Below are 21,120 nucleotides of genomic sequence, written 5' to 3'. Positions count from 1 at the left end.
ACATAATACCGGTAAATACAAAAAGAATCTTATGATGAAAGTACAAACTTGAAAGCGTGTCTTAACAAAAGTATTTTTTTTTTATTAAATATATCGATTTACAATGATGATTTTTACGATAAAATTAATGAAAACGAAGATAGCCAATTATCTCACGATCATCTCCGGACAAAAGTTGAAAAGTAGCGATAAAATAAAATTGAACTTGCAAATTCAAATTAAAGGGTCGCCCATTTTCCACGAGATCAAGAAATCGATTTATGTGATGAACGAACTTCTAAACGACTCGCACCGTGTCGAAGACATACAGTAAATTGTCAAGAAGTCGTTGGGATCTCGATGGGATCACGGCGACGGACTTGCCAACTTCGGGCCTTCGGATCTCGAGCCCTGCGAAGTATTCACGGCTCGACCCTTAGGGAAAATTGTCCAGAAAATTCTGTACCTGTTGCACGACGGTCAGTTTGAGTCCTCGACCTTTTCAATTTTTGCCGATTTAACCTCAAATCTTTTTGACGGTTTGCCAATTTCGATCTTAAAAAAATCAACGACGTGGTGGATACCGATCGTTGACAGGTCATTTACTCCGGTTCAAAACAAATGGCGAAACAGGACCATTCTTGTCAAGGACTTTCCAAATGACGCATGTTCCTAGTTTTGGTATCCACGGGCGTTTTTCCTAGTTGGGCTAACACAACCTGACATGCCTAGAAATGCCCAAGACCCAGAGATTTCCTTCCAAAACAGGCCCATCCAAAATAATGGAGGGAAAACAATTGGCAACGAATTAAAAAGGGAAATCACGTTTGGAGGGAAAACTCAACAACATTCCCATTCCCATTCCCCTTAACCCCGCTAATGAAATGCTAATTGCCATTCCCCACAATAATCCCACGTTAATCCAATCACAGGCTTGGTAATTTACCGTTCCACCCCCCTCCTCGGGCCGATCCCATCCGATCACAAAAAAATGCACTCGCCCGATTCATAAATTGACGATAACATTTCGCGCGCCATTACGCTCCCGAATTTCAAAAGCCATTCCCGCGCAGGCCCGGGGACTCGGGGCAACGTCTCCCGCGGCACTGATTTGGCGCCAAGCCCATACGGTTGAATACCAAAAGTTAGTTACTCCGTCCCCCCCTCTCGCCGGGACCGGGAAAAGGTTCGAACTGGGGTTCCGACTTAGTAACTTCGGGTCGTTTTTGTTCTCAAAGAGCAAAAATTGCAAAGACACAAAAAATAAAAATGAAAATTTCAGTCCTAGAGAGACAACGTTTGATTGGACGAGGTTGGGAGGGCGTTAAACTTAAACCCTTTTGTTTATGTCCCTTGTCTCATTAGTAAAATCCCCCCAAAATGATGCTCCTTCTTTAAACCCAACCCCCCCTCCTCTCCTCTTCTTCTCTCTCTCTCTCTCTCTCTCTCTCTCTCTGCGTTCTTCTCTGTCAATTCTCTCCCCAAATTCTCGTCGAGATGTACGTGCCGGGCAGGTTCCCCCCCGCCGATTCGCCCTGCTCCGCCGCCGGATCGTAGGGCCGCTGCGACATTGCTGGGGGCCGCCGGTGAGAGCTCCTCTCCCCGGAGCCGTCGCCTTTGATCTTGATCCCCCCCTTGTGTCTTTGTCCGTGATCCTTTTTTTTTTTTTTTTTTTTTTGTTGGTGTTTGGAATTATGTCTCCGTTTCGGGTTTCGGGTTTCCGTTTTGCTGTGGTGGGACAGTAACGTGCGTCGCGGTCGTGAGTGGTTCTTGCGATTGTGTGCTGGTTAACTGCGGTGGGAGCTTTGTTTTGTTTGCGGTTTTTCCGTGCCTCACACGGGGAGATTGAAGTGAAATTGGAGCGGGTTCTCTTCGAGGGTTGGTGGTTTTTTGGGTGGGGAAGGATGAGGGACGGTTTGAGATCAGGCAAGCTGCGGGCGAAACCGGAGAAAGATGAGCCTGTGTCCGGAAAAGTGCTTGTTCAGAAGAAGCTGGTTGACGTGATGCCGAAAGGTGCTGACTTGGGTGGTGGGAAAGCGCCGGCTTTGGCATCGGACAATGCGGAGGCGTGTGAGGAGTCAGCGGTCCCGTTGGAAGATGGAGCCATTGTAAGTGACAAGATGGTAGTTTCTGGGAGCGAATGTGGTGAAGTTGTGTCGACAGGTGAAGGTCTGTGCAACGGTGCATTGGAGGGTAGCAGGAAAAGGAGTTGGGAAAGTTGTGGAGAAGGGACTCAGTGTCATGAGCCGATTAAGAAAATTGCAAAGGAGGAAGCTTTAGATGATGGAGTGCACTTCGTGGGACGAGTTTTGCGGTCACGGACTATTGTTAGTAGTGGGGTTGGAAAAGAAGGTGCAAAGGACAAGAAGAGAGCTGCTGAGCTCGAGCAAAAGAGAAGAGGAGGTCGTGGGTTGGAGACCGTTAGTGAGCAGGCCGAAGAGGATGGGGTTTTTGATTTGGTTGAGCCATCTTCACAGAAGTTGAAGCGGAAGCGTGGTAGGCCACCTAAGGCGCTTGAAAAGAAGAAAGCGAAGATGCCTGGATTGAGAAAAAGTGAAAGGATTTCGAAAACCAAACAGAGTGTGGAGCAGACTTTGGTTGTCAGTAGTTCAAACAGAGGTAGGAGATCAAATGGGAATGAATATGAGGTGAAGAAGATGTCACCAGCTAAAAAGGGTAAGCATGTGGACTTAGAAGTGGGTGAAAATGTGCCTTCATCAGGGCCGAGTTTGATGTCAGAGCAAAGTAGTTATAATGAGCAGAGTGTGATCAAAGGACTGAAACCAGAAGAAGATGGAGAAGTAGGACTAAGTAAACGTAAACAGAAGAATTTAGTGAGAGACCGAATAATTGAGTTGCTTATGAGCGCGGGGTGGACAATTGAGTACAGGCCTAGGCAAGAAAGAGAATACAACGATGCTGTTTATGTGAGCCCCGATGGAAAAACTCACTGGTCGGTGACTCTGGCTTATAATGTTCTTAAAAGGCGTTATGAGGCTGGTGATGCTGAATCTAAGGCTTACAAGACTGGCTTTGTGTTCTCGCCTATACCAAAGGAAGAACTTAGTATACTAAACAAGGTAATGACGAAGAAAAGGGAGGGAAAGAAGAAGGGCAGTAGTAAAATTGATGGAGCAATCAAGAAGAAGAAGAAGCACAAAGGAAAACTCAGATTTGGTGCAAGTGCATATAAACGGTTCCAAGCAAAAAGTAAAGGAAAAGCTTTGCTAACTGGAAAGGAAAAAATGAGCGGGGCAACTCGAAAAGGAACACCATTGTTGATTGGGAATCGCAAACGACGAGAGACGCAAAACAGAAAGAGATGTGCTCTGTTGGCCCGCAACTCTGACGGGACACAACCAGATTCTGAAAACTATGTTCTATACAGTGGCAAACGGACTATACTGGCATGGATGATTGATCTGGGCACTGTCCTGGATAAAGGAAAGGTCCAGTATTTTCATCCGGAAAAGACACAAGCAAAGCTTGGGGGTACAATCACAAGGGATGGTATTCATTGTGACTGCTGTGGTGAGGTGATAACAGTTTCCGAATTTGAAGCTCATGCAGGCAGCAGGCTTGGCCAGCCACTTGAAAACATATATTTGGAGAATGGAATGTCTATGTTGCAGTGCCAGCTGGACTCTTGGAAAAAGCAGGAGGAATCTGGGCAGAAATGGTTCCATTTTATAGATGTTGGTGGAGATGATCCTAACGATGACACTTGTGGCATCTGTGGAGATGGAGGGAACTTGGTTTGCTGCGATGGTTGCCCATCAACGTTTCATCAAAGCTGTTTAGATATACAAGTATGTTTGCAGACTGTATTTTCTCGAATTTCTTTTTCCTTGTGCTAGTTGCATTCTTGTGCCTGACCTCAGTGATCTTTTGGGTACTTCCCCATCTGTATTTTTTCGTCTCTGTATGTAACGCATGCTTTCATTTCATGAAAAGAACTTTTCCACCTTCGTGCTTATTAGTTTAATCACACATAGGTTTGGTTGATGACTGATGACCCAATCGTGCTGTCGGATATATATGGAGTTTGTTATAATGAACTGAGCTTTATGCCTTAGATTTGCGGCACTTAGTTTTCTACTGAACATTATTTTGACTTGATATTACAATTCAACCATGTGTATGTTGTTATGTGCCACTGCAGCTTATCATCTGTATAGTTGCTAAGTCAGCACTCTGTACACTTGAGTTTCTATCAGGTTTATGTTAATCCCCGATCTTTCTAATGATCAAGTATTAGTATTATGTCTTTTTGCTTGCCCATCCGCTTTATATGCAGCTGAAGAAGGTTTTGCTCACTTCAGCATTCTATTTTATCTTGGATAATCTAGAATTAATATGTTTCATTAATGAAAATGTACTTATCCTTCCCTTTTGTTACAGAAGTTCCCTTCAGGTGATTGGCACTGTTTATATTGCTCTTGCAAATATTGTGGAACAATTGGTGAGAGTACAAGAGAAAAGGATAGCAATGAAACTACAACATCGTCTGCATTATTCAAATGCCGGTTATGCGAGGAAAAATGTAATCATATTGTCTCCATGTATGCTCTTTTTCGTAGACTGGCTCAGCATTTGAATGACTTCTGTTATTGCAGATCACAGCTCATGTGTACTTGCAGAGGATGCAGTTGAGGATGTTCAGATTTTGTCGTCGTTTTGTGGCAAGAGCTGTCAGAAAGTACTTTTTTTTCCTGTTTCTTCCATATAAGTAAATATGCTAGGAGAGTCATTGTCACTTGCATCAGCATCACCGGAAATTTGTAATGCATTCAATGCAACTCTTTTTATTGTTATTATGAACTTGAGATTTACTTCATTCTTTGTTTGCTTTCGGTGAATCTTCCACCATCTTTTTTAGACTGTCCACATATTTAGCTCAATTTGACTGTGCAAGGAGATGACTTAAACAATTTTTAAAGAAGTCTTGCGTTCTTTTTTAGTAAACCGCAATAAATGTGGTACAGTTATGAAAAGGATATACTGGAATTCATTTGTGCTCACATGTGAGCCCTGTGTTTTATTATATTCATTAATTATTATCATTCAATAAATTCCAGTTTTTGTGATTGAGAAAAATGACAACTACGACATTTTCGCGTCTGATGTGTCTTCTGTATATTGGTTGTCTGTTTCCTACAGAGTGTGACGTCCATGTAGGATTTGGTTACTCATTTATTTCTCGCTGCATGGCATTTTTGATAAGCTTTCCATATTTTGTGCTATATTTCTATACTATGTCTTTAGATAATTGTGTGCTGGTCCTATGCCAGCTATATGAAGATGTTGGGATGCTTCTCGGTGTGAAACATGAACTGGAGGAAGGATATTCATTTACTCTCGTGCACCGTTTTTTTATGGACATAGACATCTCTTCCACTGAAATATCAAGGAAGGTCGAATGCAATTCCAAGGTAGCTGTTGCACTGTCCGTAATGGATGAGTGTTTTTTGCCTGTTTCCGACCACAGAAGTGGGATCGATATGATCCATAACATTCTCTACAATTGTGGGTAAGAATGGCAAACTTTATCTGAATTTGTAATCGACTAAATTTAGCGTGCTTATCTGAAATAATCAAGTAATTAGTTTCATTTTCTATAAGAAGGTCAGGGAAAGGTCCTGATATTGTGGATTTTGTGCTTTTAATAAGTGTAACTCATGTTCAAGTATGTCCTGAAGGTTAAGTTTTCGAGCGATTGCTTAAATTCTATGCACAAGTGGGAGATTAAGAATCTTTTCGTAGATTGAGCATGTCAGAATGTCGTATCGAAAAGTTTAATCTATTAAGTGAAGGAAAACTACATGTAAGTAAGGTCGAAACTAACTCTGCACCAAGTGACTTGAGATACTTTTTTATACCCTCTTGTACGCAAATCGGACAAAGAATGGCTTGTGGAATTGATGAATAGGGTTGAAAATAGACAAGAACCACAAGTGAAATGAAATATTAAAGAATTGAAGTTAGGCTTTGATACCATGTTAGAATGTTAAGCCCAAAAGTTTATGCTAGGTGGAGCAAGGCTCATGTATAAAGTGCCTCAACAAATCCTGTGGACAAGCGATGCGGGATACTTTAATGGAAGAATTAGAAAACTTTAAAAAGTGGTTCATTACATGGATATAATTGATCATCAAGGTACTAAACGGATATTTCGAAAAAACTACAAAACAGGAAAAGCATGAATGCCTCTTCTTCCACAAGAGCTTTTTATTTTTTCACGGTCTGGCTTGTCAGTGCCTAGCTGTACTCCATGGCGTAGACGAGAAATTGATTACGCAAATTTACTCCTCCCTTGATGTACAACATGTGAGAGCCAAATAGGAGCATTGCCGTGACATTAGGTAACCATACATGAAAAGCGCATTTGAATGTGACGCTTTCACAGAAACCGTAAATTCGGTATACAATAGAAGAATCGAATATCCTTTCTTTTATTTTTTAGATAGTGAACGGCCATCTTCCTTCCATTTTATACTATTCACTAGTACTGTTCATTGACACTGGAAGATTTCTTTCCCTTCTATTTTATCAGTGGTGATATGAACAACTCGCATGCTTGTTTCTTTGTGCCTTTCAGTTTTATCATTTCTTACTGAGAAAAACTACAATGATTTGAAATTGCAAGCATGGCTGTTAATTGTACTCTTACTTTCTTTCACGATCCTTTTTGTACTTTTCTTTTGCCCACCCATATACTCTTTGTGCCTTTTATTTTTGGAATAGAGACAACATGGTGGCTTTGCGGTCATTTGCTGAGGCTTGTCCCTAAAGAAATAGATTGCTCCTTATTTTGTGGTGTTTGCAGGGATTTAAACTGACAAATCCTCTTAGGTGCATTCCTCCGCTTTTCTGATGTGACTGTCGGAGTCATATGCTTTCTTTGATTGTAAACTCAGGCAGCTTACATGATTCGTTTGCTTTCTGATGTGACTGTCGGAGTCTCATGCTTTCCTTATTTTGAATATAAATCGCTGGACACCTCGTATCTGATACATTCATCAGGATGACGTTTACCATCTCTTCCCAGTATTATTGCCAATATATCCGATGTATACTAAAACTGAGAATTGTCATCCCCAGGTCAAATTTCAGTCGGCTAGATTACAGTGGCTTCTATACAGCAATTTTAGAGAAGGGGGAAGAGATAATATCTGCAGCATCAATCAGGTAAGTTTTGGCTGACTTACCCCATTTCCGCTATCATGAGCATTCTTCGTCATAGTAATTGACAATAGTTTTGTCTGTTTGACGGTTTGTGGGCATTGAACAGAAAGTCAATAGCCTGCAGATTTTATCACTTTGAATTAAAACATTTCAATTGGGACTACTCAACCTCTGGATGATGCTGAAGTTGGCATATCTGGCATGTGATTTGCATGGAACCAGTGTTATTTTGTGATGTAATATCTATGGCATCATATCCTGCATGAGGTCTTTTCTATTATCCTGATCAATTAAAAGACCAGTACATAGCACTGGATTTAATAAATGGAGGCGTATGGAATAAGGGAAGATATGCAATTTAGCCAAGAATATGAGGCCTGAAAGGGAAGTCTTCATTTGGTGGAGCTATAGATTGAATGCACGGATAAGTTGACGGATTTGCTCTACCGAAATGTTGATTTAACATGTATTTTACTTCCAACTCAATATGAAATGGCATTACCCATTTGCAATTGCAATATCCCTTCTAGCACGTTTAAAATCAATGTAGAATCATCCATTCTCTACATATGTATTTTGGTAATTTCTGCTTGTCTGCCTTTTGCTTGATGATTTGCTTCCGGTGTAGCTCTTTGAAATAAATGATGATTGGCTTTGATTTGTTGTGCTTATGCTGTGATCAAAAGCTGCTCGGTTGAAGTGCTTAATGCTGGTAAAACTTGCTGGAATCAGAGAAGTTATTGGCTTGTCTGCTGATGTGTGCTTGAGTTTCTTACTCTGTCTATTGACAGTTTTTATCCACATATGGTTCAGGATTCACGGGAATCAATTAGCAGAGATGCCATTTATTGGGACCCGTTATATGTATCGGCGTCAAGGGATGTGCCGTCGGCTGCTAAATGGAATTGAATCTGTGAGCTTTTTACATTGCAGTTTAACTGGCTGCTTGTCTTCACATACATACAATTTGGTTGATGCATTTTAGAAACATGTTTTTAATTTGTTGTGAGAAGTTTTACGTAAAGTTTTAGAATTGTGGATTTCTTGCAATGACTATTTGTTTTTCTTGGGTACTTGGTAATTCGATTTTTGACTCCCGATTTTCGAAGTTTTAGAAATCTGGAATCTAATGGTATGGTCAGTTGCATTATCCTCTGTTGTAATATGACACTTTACAGACTTATTGGTTAGAAATGATCAGTTGTAGTTGAGAAAAATTTTGCTTTCAGCAGTGTTGCTCAATAACCATCTCTGTCACATGCATAACTGTGCTTGAAGGGGTTGGGGCTTGGGGGTGGGTTGAAAGAGATATCTGTTAATGTTAACGTGTAAATAGTCACATGGTTTGCTATACAAATGCGTATATTTTTGTGCTCAATAATGTCAATCAGAATTAAAAATATGGTCAACTGGGTAAATATGGAATTCTGGATGCCAGAACACTCTTTATTAATATGTACCTGCATAGAGTAATTTATTTGTTTAACCTCTGTTTAGTCCTCTGTGTCTTTATTCGATTTAAATGACAAATGGACTGTTGAAGCACTATTCCTGGTCCATATAACATTTTGTGGGATCACTGAAATCGGTTTTGGACACAATTGTTGATGATTGGTTGATAATCAATGTTAGTTAAGTATGCTTCAATACGTTTAATAAGTTTGCTTCGGTGGAACTGTATTGTTTTTCTTTTCCATGTAAAATTTTTCACTGGAGATTCGTTTGCGTGGTTGTGAATCTACGTGACTTTTCGTTCTAGTTTATTGTATCATACTTGAGTAATCTTTTGTGATTAACTTTCTGCAAGCCAAATTTTCAGGTTTTGCGCTCTTTAAAGGTCCAAAAGTTGGTCATACCTGCAATTTCTGAACTCAAGGAAACGTGGACCTCTGTATTCGGTTTTGAGCCAATAGACGTGTCACTTAAGAAAAGCTTGAGAAGGATGAATATTTTGGTGTTCCCTGGTGTAGATATGTTGCAGAAGCTGTTGTTGAATCATCATAATGCTGAAGAAAAAGCAGTTCTTCCTACAGGTAATTTTTAGTTTATATTAATAACAATTAACTAATTTTTTTTTCAAATAAATTGTGGAGATCATGATTTATGAGGCAAGAACAAGTCCTGATGTGCCCTTGCTTTTCTTTTGCTAGATCTGAATGCTACTTGTGAAGATACTTCTCCAGATGTGAACACAATGGAAGGAACAATTTCTCCTGATATTAATATGATGGAAGGAACACTGTCGACAACACCTGATGAGCATGATATCAATGGCGCACCTACTGTTGATAAATCTACTCTGCTCGTAGACAGTTCGCTAAATGATACATCTGACATAACTAGTGACAGTGTTGACTTCTCAGATTGTTTGGAAGAGAAAAAGGATTTGGCCCAATTAGGCGGGCTTTATGACACTAAAGAGAGGAATCATGTCCATCCCCACAAACTGCCTTTATCTGACAATTTTGCCCGTGTTTTGGAGACTGATCTCAATCGGGATGAGGGAAATGATTTGGCCGAATCAGATGAGTCTCATGATACTGCAGAGAGGAAGAATGTTCCCCTGAACATTGTGCCTTCTGCATCTGACAATAACACCCATGTTTTGGAGACTGATCTCAATCATAATGAAAGAGAACATTTGGTGAATGAGAGAAAAGATTTGGCCCATTTAGATGAGCCTTATGACTCTGCAGAGAGGAAGGATATTCCCGCAGACACACTGCCTTCTGCATCTGATAATTTTATTGATCTTTTAGAGACTGATCTCAATCAGAATGAGAGAGAAGATTTGGCCCAATTAGATGAGCCTTATGATACTGCAGACAGGAAGACTGTTCCCCTGAGTACTGTGCCTTCTGCATCTGACAATTTTACCCATCTTTCAGGGACTGATCTCAATCATAATGGTATATGCGGTTCGTTTCTTCCAACCTCACATATCGCGACTTTGAAAGTGGATGCCAAACTGCATGCTGACTCAGGCCATTCATGTGCAGAATCTTGCTCTATATTTGATAGAGCAGACTTTGTGGATCACCTTGCCCCGGAAGAGTGTGCTCAAATTGTAGACAGTGATGTTGATCGCAAAAGTAATCCTGCTGGCGGCTTCCCCACTTCTCACATTGGACATTCTGAAGAAAGTTCTGGAGATGTCGATGCTGACAAGCAGGTGTTGGCTCCTGCAAATGGGTTCAACTGTTCGGGTGAGACGTTTCATGATGCAAGGGACGAAATGTTGAGTACTGCTGAATGTCTTTCTGATTCAGATGGAAAGATGCTTTTGGATAAACTCAAATCCAGTAAAGGTGCGCACCAAGTGAGCTCTGCACCTTCTGATGGGTGCACACCATCCACAGGATCTTGGAATCAGCTTCTGGAAGTGATGCATAGCAATCCCTCGAATGAAGTCTGCCCTTCAGCTGATGAGGAATCGAAGCTTGTCGCAAATGGTGGTTTCGCAGTTCCCTCTGTTGACTGCAATACTAGTCCTTGTCAAGCTAATGGAATGGTTACATACCAAGGAATGGTGGACTCTGATTGCGTCGATGTCCTGAATCAAGAATCTTTTGAGGCTCCTAAGAGTGGCACTGAGAAAACCTGTTTACTCTCTCCGACCAGCAATGGACATCGCATGTCCCGCGAGGTCATGCCAGACTTGAACAAGCAACCTGTGGATGGCATCTACTAGTCAAATAGGCGACTGGACAAACTTGACTCTGCTCTTGGTACCTGGATTTGTGATAAATACTGATTGCCTTTCCAATTCTTTCCCGCTAGCCGACTTTTGTAACCGGGTGCGGCTGTTTGCTGTGCGCATGTGCAGCGATGCCTGAGGTAATGCCGGGATGATGGGAACTTGCTAACCAGCATAGGTAACATTCTTATTTAACTAGATTTCTTCCTGCTCCTGCCCATAGTCAGTAAATCAGGAGGGATTCGCGCGAAGGAGCTTTTAGGTATTATAGCAAACTTTCTGATGCCCAACGGTGCTTGCCGAGAGCCTTTACAAGGACCGTGTTTCATTGAAGGACAATGAGGGAGGGTTTGATTTCGGATTGTAAAAAAGTTTTGTGATGTCTCACAAAGCTGAGTTTCTCAAGTCACAGACAGATGTTAATGTCATCCCCTGTAGATAAGAGTAAGACGCTGAGGTCTTATAGCTTCTCGGTTGCTGGTGCTGTGCTTGTAGTTGTAGACACTGTGGCTGCTTGGCTCATGCTTTTTGAGTTTTGGGTGCAGCTTGTTTTACTGTACATAGTCATTTTAAGAGGAGCAGTGCCCGTTACAGATCCCTCCGCTTTCCTTTCGGACAACCTTTTCTGCTGTACCTGCTTACAGGGCCTCTCTTCTTTTTGCTTGTTGCGTCTCCTCCATTGTACAGATTGCATCGAACGACGGTAGAGTGCAGGTTATGGACAGAGAAGAATAAAAAACAGTTCTGGTCTCTCTCACATTAACAGCAGTTTTGGGCAGCTTTGACCTGATGTCTTGAGTTTGTGAATCTTGTGATCTGCACTTTGCAGCTTTGACTGTCTTGAGGAAGATCTGTTTAGTGGGCACATTAGAAACGATTTTCAAATGAAAACCTGCTTTTCACTGATGATGGATCATCTCCTTTGCCCTTTAATTTTCTCTGAATGTTAATGTCTTAGTTAATTTAAAATAGCAGTTGTTTTGTCTGTTTTTTTTAACTTGGTTTTCATCAAAGTGTAAACTTTTTCCAATTAGGGGGGTCATAAGCTGGATTATTGCTCCGGGAGGACTCTTAGGCTTCGTTCGTTTTGCGGAAAATATTACGTTTCTAAAAAATATTTTCCCGGAAGTCATTTTCCTGAAAAATGACACAATTTTCTGGTGTTCGGTTGAAATCTGAAAAAGTCTCGGAAGATAGTTTTCGTTGTTCGGTAAGAAAAAGATTTTCCTCCTTGCAATACTTTTAATAATTTTTATTTATTAAAAATATTTGTAATTTTCTTTTTCTTCTTTTTCCTTTTTCTCCCGTGTGTCGCCAGGGCACGGCGGTGGCCTACGATTGACCACAAGCGAGCTTGAGCCTCGCCACGAGTCGGCGAGGCATGTCCCTGCCGGATTCGCCGGCTTGTGGCGAGGCCAAGCTTGCCCGAGGCCGACGAGCTCGAGCCTTGCCGACGTCTAGCGACCTCGCCTTGCCTAGCTCGCCGGATCTGGCGAGGCCTGAGCTCGCTTGACCGGCCTTGGGTGAGCTCGACCTCGCTAGAGCCTTGCCATAGTCGGAGCCTGTGGTGAGGCTCGAGCTGGCCAGTTGTTGGCCGCCATGACCGGCGACCGGCTGAGGAAGAAGAAGAAGAAGGAAAAAAAAAAGAAAAAAGAAAATAAATGGTAAAAGAAGGCTTCCGGGAAAATGTTTTGTCATTTTCCTCAAATGTGAAGGAGTTTTGTCTATAAGAAGGAAAATGTTTTCCGTGAAATAAATACTGAAAAATACTTTTTTGAAAGTTATTTTTCGTAAAACGAATAGAGCTTTAAAAAACAGCCGCTTTTTAACCTTCGTCATGGCAAATCCCGGTCAGCTTCAAACTGAAAAAGCCTCGCCGTTTATTCCAACACAAAGTGCAAACACCTATGGCATACTTTAGGTGCTGAAACACAAGACTGCCACTCTCTTCAAAAGCATCTGCTCCTCCTATTTACAAAGCTCGCGACCGCATTGTTCCTTTTTGGCCCATCAGTCGATCACTTGTGCTGGTTGAGCCTGGCAGCCACCGCCATGGACTCTGCCACGCCGCCGGAAGTGGTCGTCACCTCGATTTTGTTCCTCATCTCGGCCACGATCATCCTGTCGGCGTCCTCCCGCGTCACCGCCTTGTCCCCGGGCAGAAACGTCCGTTGCAACCTGCGAAGCAAAAGGTTTGGTGACTCCGGGTAGAGAAAATGGATGATTTTCTCTTTTAAGGAAAATTGAATTTTGAAATTGGCGAATAAATTAAATCTTGTAAGTAGTTTGTATGTATCATTTGCAAAACCATGATAAAATAGTGGAGGATAATTTCCATTGCATCTATTGCTGAGAAGCCAACTCCAATCCGCCATTAACTACCATCAAAACATCAGCGAGCTTGGTCTTGTCTTCATCAGCCGCAGTCCTGGTGTTGCGCGTCCCGGCGGCCTGAGCCAGAGATGCAATTCCTCCAGGCACGGTCTCGTTGTTGCCGGTGGCTCTTACCTCGGCCGCTTGTATTGCGGCCGCGTCGCTGTGCTCCATTGGCTTGTCTCCTGCAGAGAGAGCGGATGCCTCCAGCGCTTCGCCGATTGTTATGGCGTCGCGGTTGAGAGCTCCTCCCGGTTTTCCGGTGTCCACGGCTGGTTGGACGTATCCACCCACAACCTTCATGCAATAGACAATTTCACAAGCTATTATTACTACTGACGGAACGACAAACGCGACATCAAAGCCGTCCTCATAAGCCGAAAAGCTTGTCCCGGAAATAGAGTTCATGTTCTGTTATTTAGACTTGAGGGTCTGCTGCCTTTACCTGGCCACCGACTGCTTCGCTAACAACTCGCCTGCCGCCGATGTTCGCCTGCGAGATGGTCATGCCCTGGTCCCTCACGACGTGGCTCACCTGGCCGGGCTTCACCGCTCCGGTCTGCACGTTCACCTCCGCGGCCGACTGCATGACAGCCGTGATGCCACCCTTCCGGGTCTGGCCCAGCACCATGTTCTCGGCAGCCTGCATGGTGGCCGTGTCCTGCGGCATGATCGGCTCCGCCTGGAGCTTGCCGGAGACATCGAACACGTCGCCGTACTTGATGGGGTCCGCACCACCCTGGGGCCTCCGGGGTTGTTCCTGGCTCATTCTTCTTTTGGGCGACTAAAGAAACTGAACGAGGGATGCGGTTGCAAGTTGTGGTGCAACGCCTTGGAATCGCGTTGCATGGGGACCTTTTATAAAGGAAACGGTGACCATGACCACCGATCGTTGAGAGACATTTAGGGCGATGAGTGTACACTTTCACTTGGGAACTTCTGGCACTTGGCATGCACTTGGGACGTCTTGGTGCCGACACAATGCTGCAGTGATTCGATTATTCTTACGTTAAATTTGAGGGCACCGATTGCCTACAGCTTTTGACTTGTAGATCGTTTCGATGTTTGAGGGGAATGTTCTTTCGGGCACGATTCGGACCTTAGCATGTCCTTAAAAGGCTACATCGGCCCGCAGAAGGTAAAAAGTGTTAAGCTGGGTATTATCGGGGACAGGGGTGAGAAAAAGATACCGCTCTAATAGAAGAGCTAGGGAGCACCGGCACATTAAAATAAAGAACGCATGAGTGTAGCTCAACCGGATTGCTAGTTCGGCGGCTTTGGCCTTAGTGGCCATGAACCTATTCATTTCGATGTTCGAGAGGATTTTCTTACTCAAAGGCTCTCGTTATTTATATTAGGGAAAATTTCAATTAAGAACCCCAAGTGGGGTCAAATTCTCAAAAAAGGGTCCAAAGTGAATATTGTGTCAAATAAGGGCCTGAAGTGCTCAACCAGTCTCAAATAAGGACCCGAAGTGCCCAAAAAGTCTCAAATAAGGACTCGAGTCCCCGTGGGCCAAAATACCTACCGGCCGGCGAGAAAGTTCGTCTTTGACCGGAACAAGCAACTTTTTAATTTTTTTGTTATTTTCTTTCTGTTTTTCCTTTTCTGTTTTTTTTTTCTTTTCCTTTTCCTTTTCTTTTTTTTTTCTTTTCTTCCTCCGCCGGCCATAGCCGGGGCCGGCGGAGGTCGCCGGCCTCAGGCGAGGCCGCCCTCGCCGGCGTCGGGCGAGGGCCGCCTCGCCGGCCTTAGGCAAGGCCGCTCGCCGGCGTCGGGCGAGGGCCGCCTCGCTCGAGCCGGGCGAGGCCGGCCTCGCCGCCTGCCGGCGAGGTCGAGCCTCACCCGAGATCTGGGCGAGGGCTCGACCTCACCGGCGTCCCGGGTGAGACCGGCCTCGCCGGATCCGGGCGAGGGCTTGGCCCCGCCGGCCGGCGGGGCTCGACCTCGGCCGGCGGGGGGCTCGACCTCGCCGGCCTCGCCCGACGCCGAAGTTCATCCGGTCGAAGCAAAGTCGAAGATCGTCTGGAATCGCTTCCTCTCGATGCTGCTCAAGGCGGTGATGCAGGCCCTGGGTCCTTTGAGGAGGCCCTGCTCCTCCTCCCACGGCTTCGACCGGACGAACTTCGAGGCTGGAGAGAGAGGGCTCGGCCTCGCCAGATCGGCCGCCTCGCCCGGCCGAGCGAGGTCGAGCCTCGCTAGAGGCCCAGGCGGGGCCGGCCTTGCCGGCGCGCGGCGAGGCCGGCCTTGCCCGCCCAGCGCGGCGGCCCTCGCCCGACGCCGGCGAGGCGGCCTCTCCCGAGACCCGGCGAGGCGACCTCGCCCACCCGGCGAGGCGGCCCTCGCCGACACCGACGGGGCGGCCTCGCCCGAGGCCGGCGACCTCCGCCCGGCACGGCTATGGCCGCGGAGGAAGAAAAGAAAAAAAAAAGAAAAGGAAAAGGAAAAGAAAAAAAAAACAAAAGGAAAAACAGAAAAGAAAATAATAAAAAAATTAAAGTTCTGTCTTGTCGGAACAGAACTTTCTCGCCGGCCGGCAGTATTTTGGCCGGCCGAGGACCCAGGTCCTTATTTGAGACTTTTTGGGCACTTCGGATCCTTATTTGAGACTGATTGAGCTCTTCAGGCCTTTATTTGACACAATGTTCACTTTGGACCATTTTTTGAGAATTTGACCCCACTTGAGGTCCTTAATTGGAATTTCCCCTTTATATTATGTATCTTCCCCAGTCTCCGATTGTCTATATGATTTTCATCTTAAATTCATTGAATACAAATACAGAAATGCATTTGTTACTCTCTCATATTCCTTACTATGGTATGAGATCACATCTTCACTTTGAAAACTAAAATCCTATCCTCATCTTCGGTGAGCATAGTTAGAAGATCACAAAATTTAGGGGATCCACGTTCATGATTACGAAACACAATCAATGCATTGGATTTACAGTAAGAAGCTCACGATAAAAGGAATAAGAATCACACCCTTTTTTTCCCTCTCAACTTCGGTGAGCATTATTAGAACGGCATGCAAAGCAATTTTGTCTCGCTTTTTTCTTCGGTGAAATGGATAAAAATCAAGCCTCTTCCCTGAACTCGTAGTTTCTCGTATCCAACTCTGCAGTCATGAAGCTGGATCGCCGCCCCGGCGGTCACGGGACACGCGGCGGTGATCTCGACTATAGCGCGGTGTGATGCACGTCGTGCAATCGGCATGCACGGCTACGTCCCCGCTGCAGGCTCCGTGGCCGTAGCACCGCCAGCCCTTGGCTCCGGATTGCACGTAGCAGTTGTAGCCCAAGTCCGCGGTTTTGTACGTGAGGAGGTTCAGAACTTGTTCCACGCTCGACTCATGGGCGCTCCCGGACATAAAGGTCCCCTGGCTGTGCATTGCCAGGACACGGAGTCTTCGTTTAGGCATCTCGCGACGTCGCAGATGCAGAAGAACGCGGTGACGGCAGTGACCGCGAATCGCTGAAAGCGTCCATGACCCTTTCTTGCGATTCTCTAGCTGTTAGCTTCTGTGATTACCGTCCATTCAAATTTGCTACGTAATGGCTCAGTAATAAGAGGACCTGAGCTGGTGCTTCTTACATCATGTTTTTTGTTGTTTCATTGTATTACCATAGATTTTCCTAAACGAGAATGCAATGCCCTCCCATCATGTTGATTCGGCCATATTCTAGTTCTTCCTTGTAATTTCACCTTTCTTGAAACTTTCACATTGACGGGATAGATTCCACTGTCTTATTTTATTTCATGGTACAGGAAATAACTAATTTCTAAGGTACATACTAACGTAAATGACTCCCAAATTAACGTGGTTGTACGACTATCTTCAAAGTACACATGTCGCTTATCAGACGATAAATGCGTGAAAAGTTCTTCGTATATGATTTCACGGGGATGCAAATGACTAATGAGATGATATTGGACAGTCTAGTCATGTCAACGGGAGATAGATTACATGGGCCAACCGATGCTCTCATTGTAAGATCTCATTTCTCACCTGACATGAGAGAGAAAGACGGTGGAGAAGGGCGACCGGCGCTAGTGACCCCCTTCGAGCATGACCGCTCCAAAGCTGCTACGGAATGTTCATATTACATGAGTATTATTCTTTGGTATCATTAGTGGTTAAGGGTTTTGACACCCTTAAAGATCTCATCATCTTTAACTTTAAGCAGCATAATGTCCAAAAGTTTTATTGACATCATCGTTGACGCATCAGGACCGCATGACTGCCTTCCACGCATTTGCCTTCACTTTGTTATTCATGAAAATCTCAAAGCTCAGTGTCTTTGTGCAGTTTTCATCGAGCTACTTGTCATGAAAATTAAAATAATCAAATCGTGCTTGCTGTGCTTATTCGATCGGCACGAATCTGATGGAATGCAGATACGCCATGCACAGATAGTCGTCGCTGCAAAAGAGGATGGAAAAAGAAAGAGGTGTGTCCTCCGTCGTCCCTCTAAGGCTCTAGTTAGTCAGTTACATATCTATATATAAACCATTAACATTGAATACATAGCCTTGAAAAAAAGGACAAAATCTATTAAAAATGATAAATCGACCCTCTACGCATCTAATAGGGGAGTATCGTCCGGCAATACGGGTTGGCACCGATGAAGACGCTCTAAACGGAGGAGTTTCCGTTTCTAGCATCTCGAGTCCACTTAAGAGGAACCGATGGAGAAAGATTTATCAAGTCCACTGCCGTTCTCATCGCTTCACCCCAAAACGACTTGGGCAACTTCGCATGGGAGAGCATACACCGAATCCGATCATTAATTATCCGGTTCATTCTCTCTGCCACTCCATTTTCTTGTGGTGTTTTTGGAACAATCTTCTCAAGCTTGATACCATAATCCCTGCAATAATGTTCAAACGGGCCTCTATATTCACCACCAATGTCAGCTCGAACACATTTCAACTTCTTTCTGGTTTCTCTTTTCACGTTGACATGAAATTGTTTGAAAGCAGCAAGCACCTGGTCTTTAGATTTCAAAGCAACAGCCCACACCTTTCTAGAGCAATCATCAATAAATGTCACATAGTACAATGCACCACCAAGTGTTCTAGCATCCACGCAATAAACATCAGTGTGAACTAAATCAAGTACATTTGATTTCGTACGTGGAGAGGAATTATGAAATGAAAATCTATGTTGCTTACCTGTAAAGCAATGCATACATTCCTTCAGATTTCTCTCCTTTAATGGTAGGAGATTTTTTCTCGCAAGAGTTTCAAGCCCCTTCTCGCTGAGATGACCGAGTCTCATATGCCATAGGTCAACTGATGAGTCCTCCACTACATTCACATCTTCCTTGACCAACTTAGATTGTATGGTGTAGAGAGTGCATGTCTTCTTACCCTTAGCCACTATCATGGAACCCTTAGTCAATTTTCATTTGCTGTCACTGAAGGTATTGCAATAACCATCATCATCTAAGGCACATGTGGAAATCAAGTGAAGTCGAATGTCCGGAACATGTCTCACATTTTTCAGAAGCAAACTACATCCAACGTCGGTCTCCAAATGAACATCTCTCATGTCGATAACCTTGGAAACACCGCCGTTTCCCATCCTAACACAACCAAAATCACCGCTGTGATAGGAAATAAAATAGTCACGCCGTGAGGTGACATGAAATGAAGCTCCAGAATCAACAACCCAGCTAGAGTCTTGGCATGTAAGGTTCACACAACCATCATCACATATAAACATAATATCACCATCAGATGCAACTGCTGTTGTAATCTGTTTCTCTTCTTTATTTTGATCTCCATTTTTGTCATGAGATTTATCTCTCTTTGGCAACCAAACTCTTTGGCATAATGTCCCATCTTGCCACAATTGTAACACTTCACACTCCTCCTCACGCTTGACTTTAATCTTCTTCTTGACTTGCCCTTGTTATAATTACTCCGAAACTTTCTCAATTGAGTTGTCGCCCTGATTTCTATGACAAGAGCCTCCGATTTAGAAGTATAATTCAAGTTTTTTCTCCTTGTTTCTTCGTTGAATAGGCTTTCTTTGACCATGCTCATAGAAAGCACATTGAAAGGAGCCAAATCGTTTAATGCCAATCAAAGTGTCTCAACTATCGGGAAGAGTATCAAGCAATAGACATGATTGCAATTCATCCCCTAAGTCAATCTCAAGATTTGTCAATTTATTTACAGCATCTTGAAATTCACTCAAGTATTTTGACATGCTACTTCTCTCCTTGTATCTCAAATTCACAAGTTTTTTAACTAGAAAAGCTTTATTTTGTGGGGTTCTCCTCTCATAAAGATCTTGCAATTTCTTCCACAAAGTGTCATCTTTCGTTTCTTGAGCAACATGATGAAACACACTATCATCAATCCATTGTCGAATAAACCCAACCGTTTTCCGATTCATTCACTCTCATTCTTTGTCTTGCTTATCTCCTTTAGCCTCATCACCCTTAACGGGATCAAACAAATCTTTGTAATATAACATGTCTTCCATCCGAGGCTTCCAAATGTTGTAATTCGAGGCATTTAACTTAAACATGATGCCACTAGTTTCCTCCATTCAATACTAGAATCTCAACGCTAGCTCTGATACCATTTTGTTAGGGAGGACCGGGGCAACAATTCACCAAGAACTAAGCCCAATCCAGGATCAATATCTCCCCCATAATTAAACCGACCAAAATCGACTTAATCCTAGCAACAACCAATAATATTCCAGTAATTCAACCTTGCAATAATAAGAAGACAAATGCAACAACGACACCAAGATTTAATGTGGAAATCCAACGAGGGAAAAATCATGAACCGCCCCAAAAACTTCCATTAATCATCAAGAATAGTAAGATACACAAAGTTCTTCTCTGGTCATACACTAGAGGCATAACATCAATAATACAATATCATTTCCATTACTATAAATGTGAATTTACGTAAAAGAAGGAAAAAATCCTAATCGTGATTAGAGAATTTGGAGAAGATTCTCAATTAACAAAACCTATCAATTCGTAGCCCTCGATCTCACAAACAACGTACTAAAATTTGAGCCAATTCCGACAATATTTGGCCTTCGAAATCGGGACTACAAAATTCAGCCTCCTCCTCCTTCCTTCTTCTCCCCTGCACTCGCGGTGAAGCTCTCGGTGCGCTCCACTTATCTTTTTTTCTCTCTCCTTCCCTCGGGCACACTTGCACGAAGCACTCTCTTTTTGTTTCCTTCTTTTTGACCCTTTTGACTTTTGTTTCTTTTCCTTTTATTTTGTCTTATGCTGGCTGGGCCCCCACATGAGGTGGGACCCGGGTCGACAAAACGCGCCTCTCGCGACGTCGCGTGTGCAGAGGGACTCCCCCGACAACGACCGTTGCAATGATTCTCCGGATCGAATCCCATGATGTCGGGGTTTCATCTCTCTTTGCTCCGGAGGCTGGGATTATATGTGATTTAGATTGATGATGCCTTTGTTCAGGACTTTGGTTTTCTAATGTTGTTGCTATTGTCTGTCATCTCATTGTATCAGTTCCTTGTGGTTATGGGGTTGCTGTCACAATGACAAACGGGAGATCGAGAGAATTTCCTAACTTCTATCGGACTTTCCATATTTTCATGTGGCGAGCTTATTCGTCAAGAAGATGTCATTTTGCCCCGATTCGACGGGAACTTGTCTACCGTGACCGTTTCTTGATTCTTGATTGCCATGTGGCTTTGGTGTTGATTGATAGAATCTCTTAGAGTGAACTAGTTAAGGTACCGCCGGCGAAGATTGACGCGTGCCGCGAAAGAAATCGGATCGCCAACTAGCGGAATGCGGATATTGATTGATACGTGAGATGTTCCTCGGGAGAACGAATTTCTCATCTCAGTTCTTTATCTTTGGTTGGTGGCGTGTGCC

General features: G+C 43.7%; 2 protein-coding genes across 4 annotated transcripts; one reads left to right on the top strand and one right to left on the bottom strand.

The window, feature by feature from the left end:
* Positions 1 to 1,403: 1,403 nt before the first annotated feature.
* On the top strand, positions 1,404 to 11,794 carry LOC115678721 (uncharacterized). 3 transcript variants are annotated; one of them, XM_030602169.2, is made up of 9 exons: positions 1,404 to 3,788; positions 4,381 to 4,522; positions 4,596 to 4,678; positions 5,271 to 5,509; positions 7,081 to 7,167; positions 7,978 to 8,077; positions 8,984 to 9,197; positions 9,315 to 10,073; positions 10,164 to 11,794. In XM_030602169.2, the coding sequence occupies exons 1-9, from the start codon at positions 1,884 to 1,886 to the stop codon at positions 10,853 to 10,855; spliced, it is 4,221 nt and encodes a 1,406-aa protein (XP_030458029.2). In that variant the 5' UTR covers positions 1,404 to 1,883; the 3' UTR covers positions 10,856 to 11,794. The 3 variants fall into 3 exon arrangements, with proteins under 3 accessions (XP_030458029.2, XP_030458016.2, XP_030457999.2); XM_030602156.2 differs by having other exon boundaries at positions 4,384 to 4,522; positions 9,315 to 11,794; XM_030602139.2 differs by having other exon boundaries at positions 9,315 to 11,794.
* A 903-nt stretch (positions 11,795 to 12,697) lies between these two features.
* On the bottom strand, positions 12,698 to 14,003 carry LOC115669287 (late embryogenesis abundant protein D-34-like). Its single transcript, XM_056302426.1, has 3 exons — positions 13,680 to 14,003; positions 13,237 to 13,531; positions 12,698 to 13,031 (listed from the first exon to the last, which is right to left on the bottom strand). Exons 1-3 carry the CDS (start codon positions 14,001 to 14,003, stop codon positions 12,880 to 12,882), a joined length of 771 nt encoding a protein of 256 aa, XP_056158401.1. The 3' UTR covers positions 12,698 to 12,879.
* Between the last annotated feature and the right edge of the window lie 7,117 nt (positions 14,004 to 21,120).

This window comes from Syzygium oleosum, unplaced genomic scaffold (genome assembly GCF_021117445.2).
Source record: "Syzygium oleosum isolate NSW1041296 unplaced genomic scaffold, Sole_v2.1 Sole_v2.01, whole genome shotgun sequence".
NCBI classification, from domain to species: domain Eukaryota; kingdom Viridiplantae; phylum Streptophyta; class Magnoliopsida; order Myrtales; family Myrtaceae; genus Syzygium; species Syzygium oleosum.
The sequence above is the reverse complement of the archived record's forward strand: the minus strand, read 5'-3'. Positions and strand labels throughout refer to the sequence as shown.

What these genes read in the sequence shown, in the direction of transcription:
- LOC115669287 (XM_056302426.1), bottom strand. Translation starts at nt 14,003, where the DNA reads ATGAGCCAGGAACAACCCCGGAGGCCCCAGGGTGGTGCGGACCCCATC. An exon ending in GCGAAGCAGTCGGTGGCCAG is followed by an intron (nt 13,532 to 13,679) that starts GTAAAGGCAGCA and finishes TATTGCATGAAG; the next exon opens with GTTGTGGGTGGATACGTCCA. An exon ending in TGATGTTTTGATGGTAGTTA is followed by an intron (nt 13,032 to 13,236) that starts ATGGCGGATTGG and finishes GCAGGTTGCAAC; the next exon opens with GGACGTTTCTGCCCGGGGAC.
- LOC115678721 (XM_030602139.2), top strand. Translation starts at nt 1,884, where the DNA reads ATGAGGGACGGTTTGAGATCAGGCAAGCTGCGGGCGAAACCGGAGAAA. An exon ending in CCGGTTATGCGAGGAAAAAT is followed by an intron (nt 4,523 to 4,595) that starts GTAATCATATTG and finishes CTGTTATTGCAG; the next exon opens with ATCACAGCTCATGTGTACTT. An exon ending in AAAAGCAGTTCTTCCTACAG is followed by an intron (nt 9,198 to 9,314) that starts GTAATTTTTAGT and finishes TTCTTTTGCTAG; the next exon opens with ATCTGAATGCTACTTGTGAA.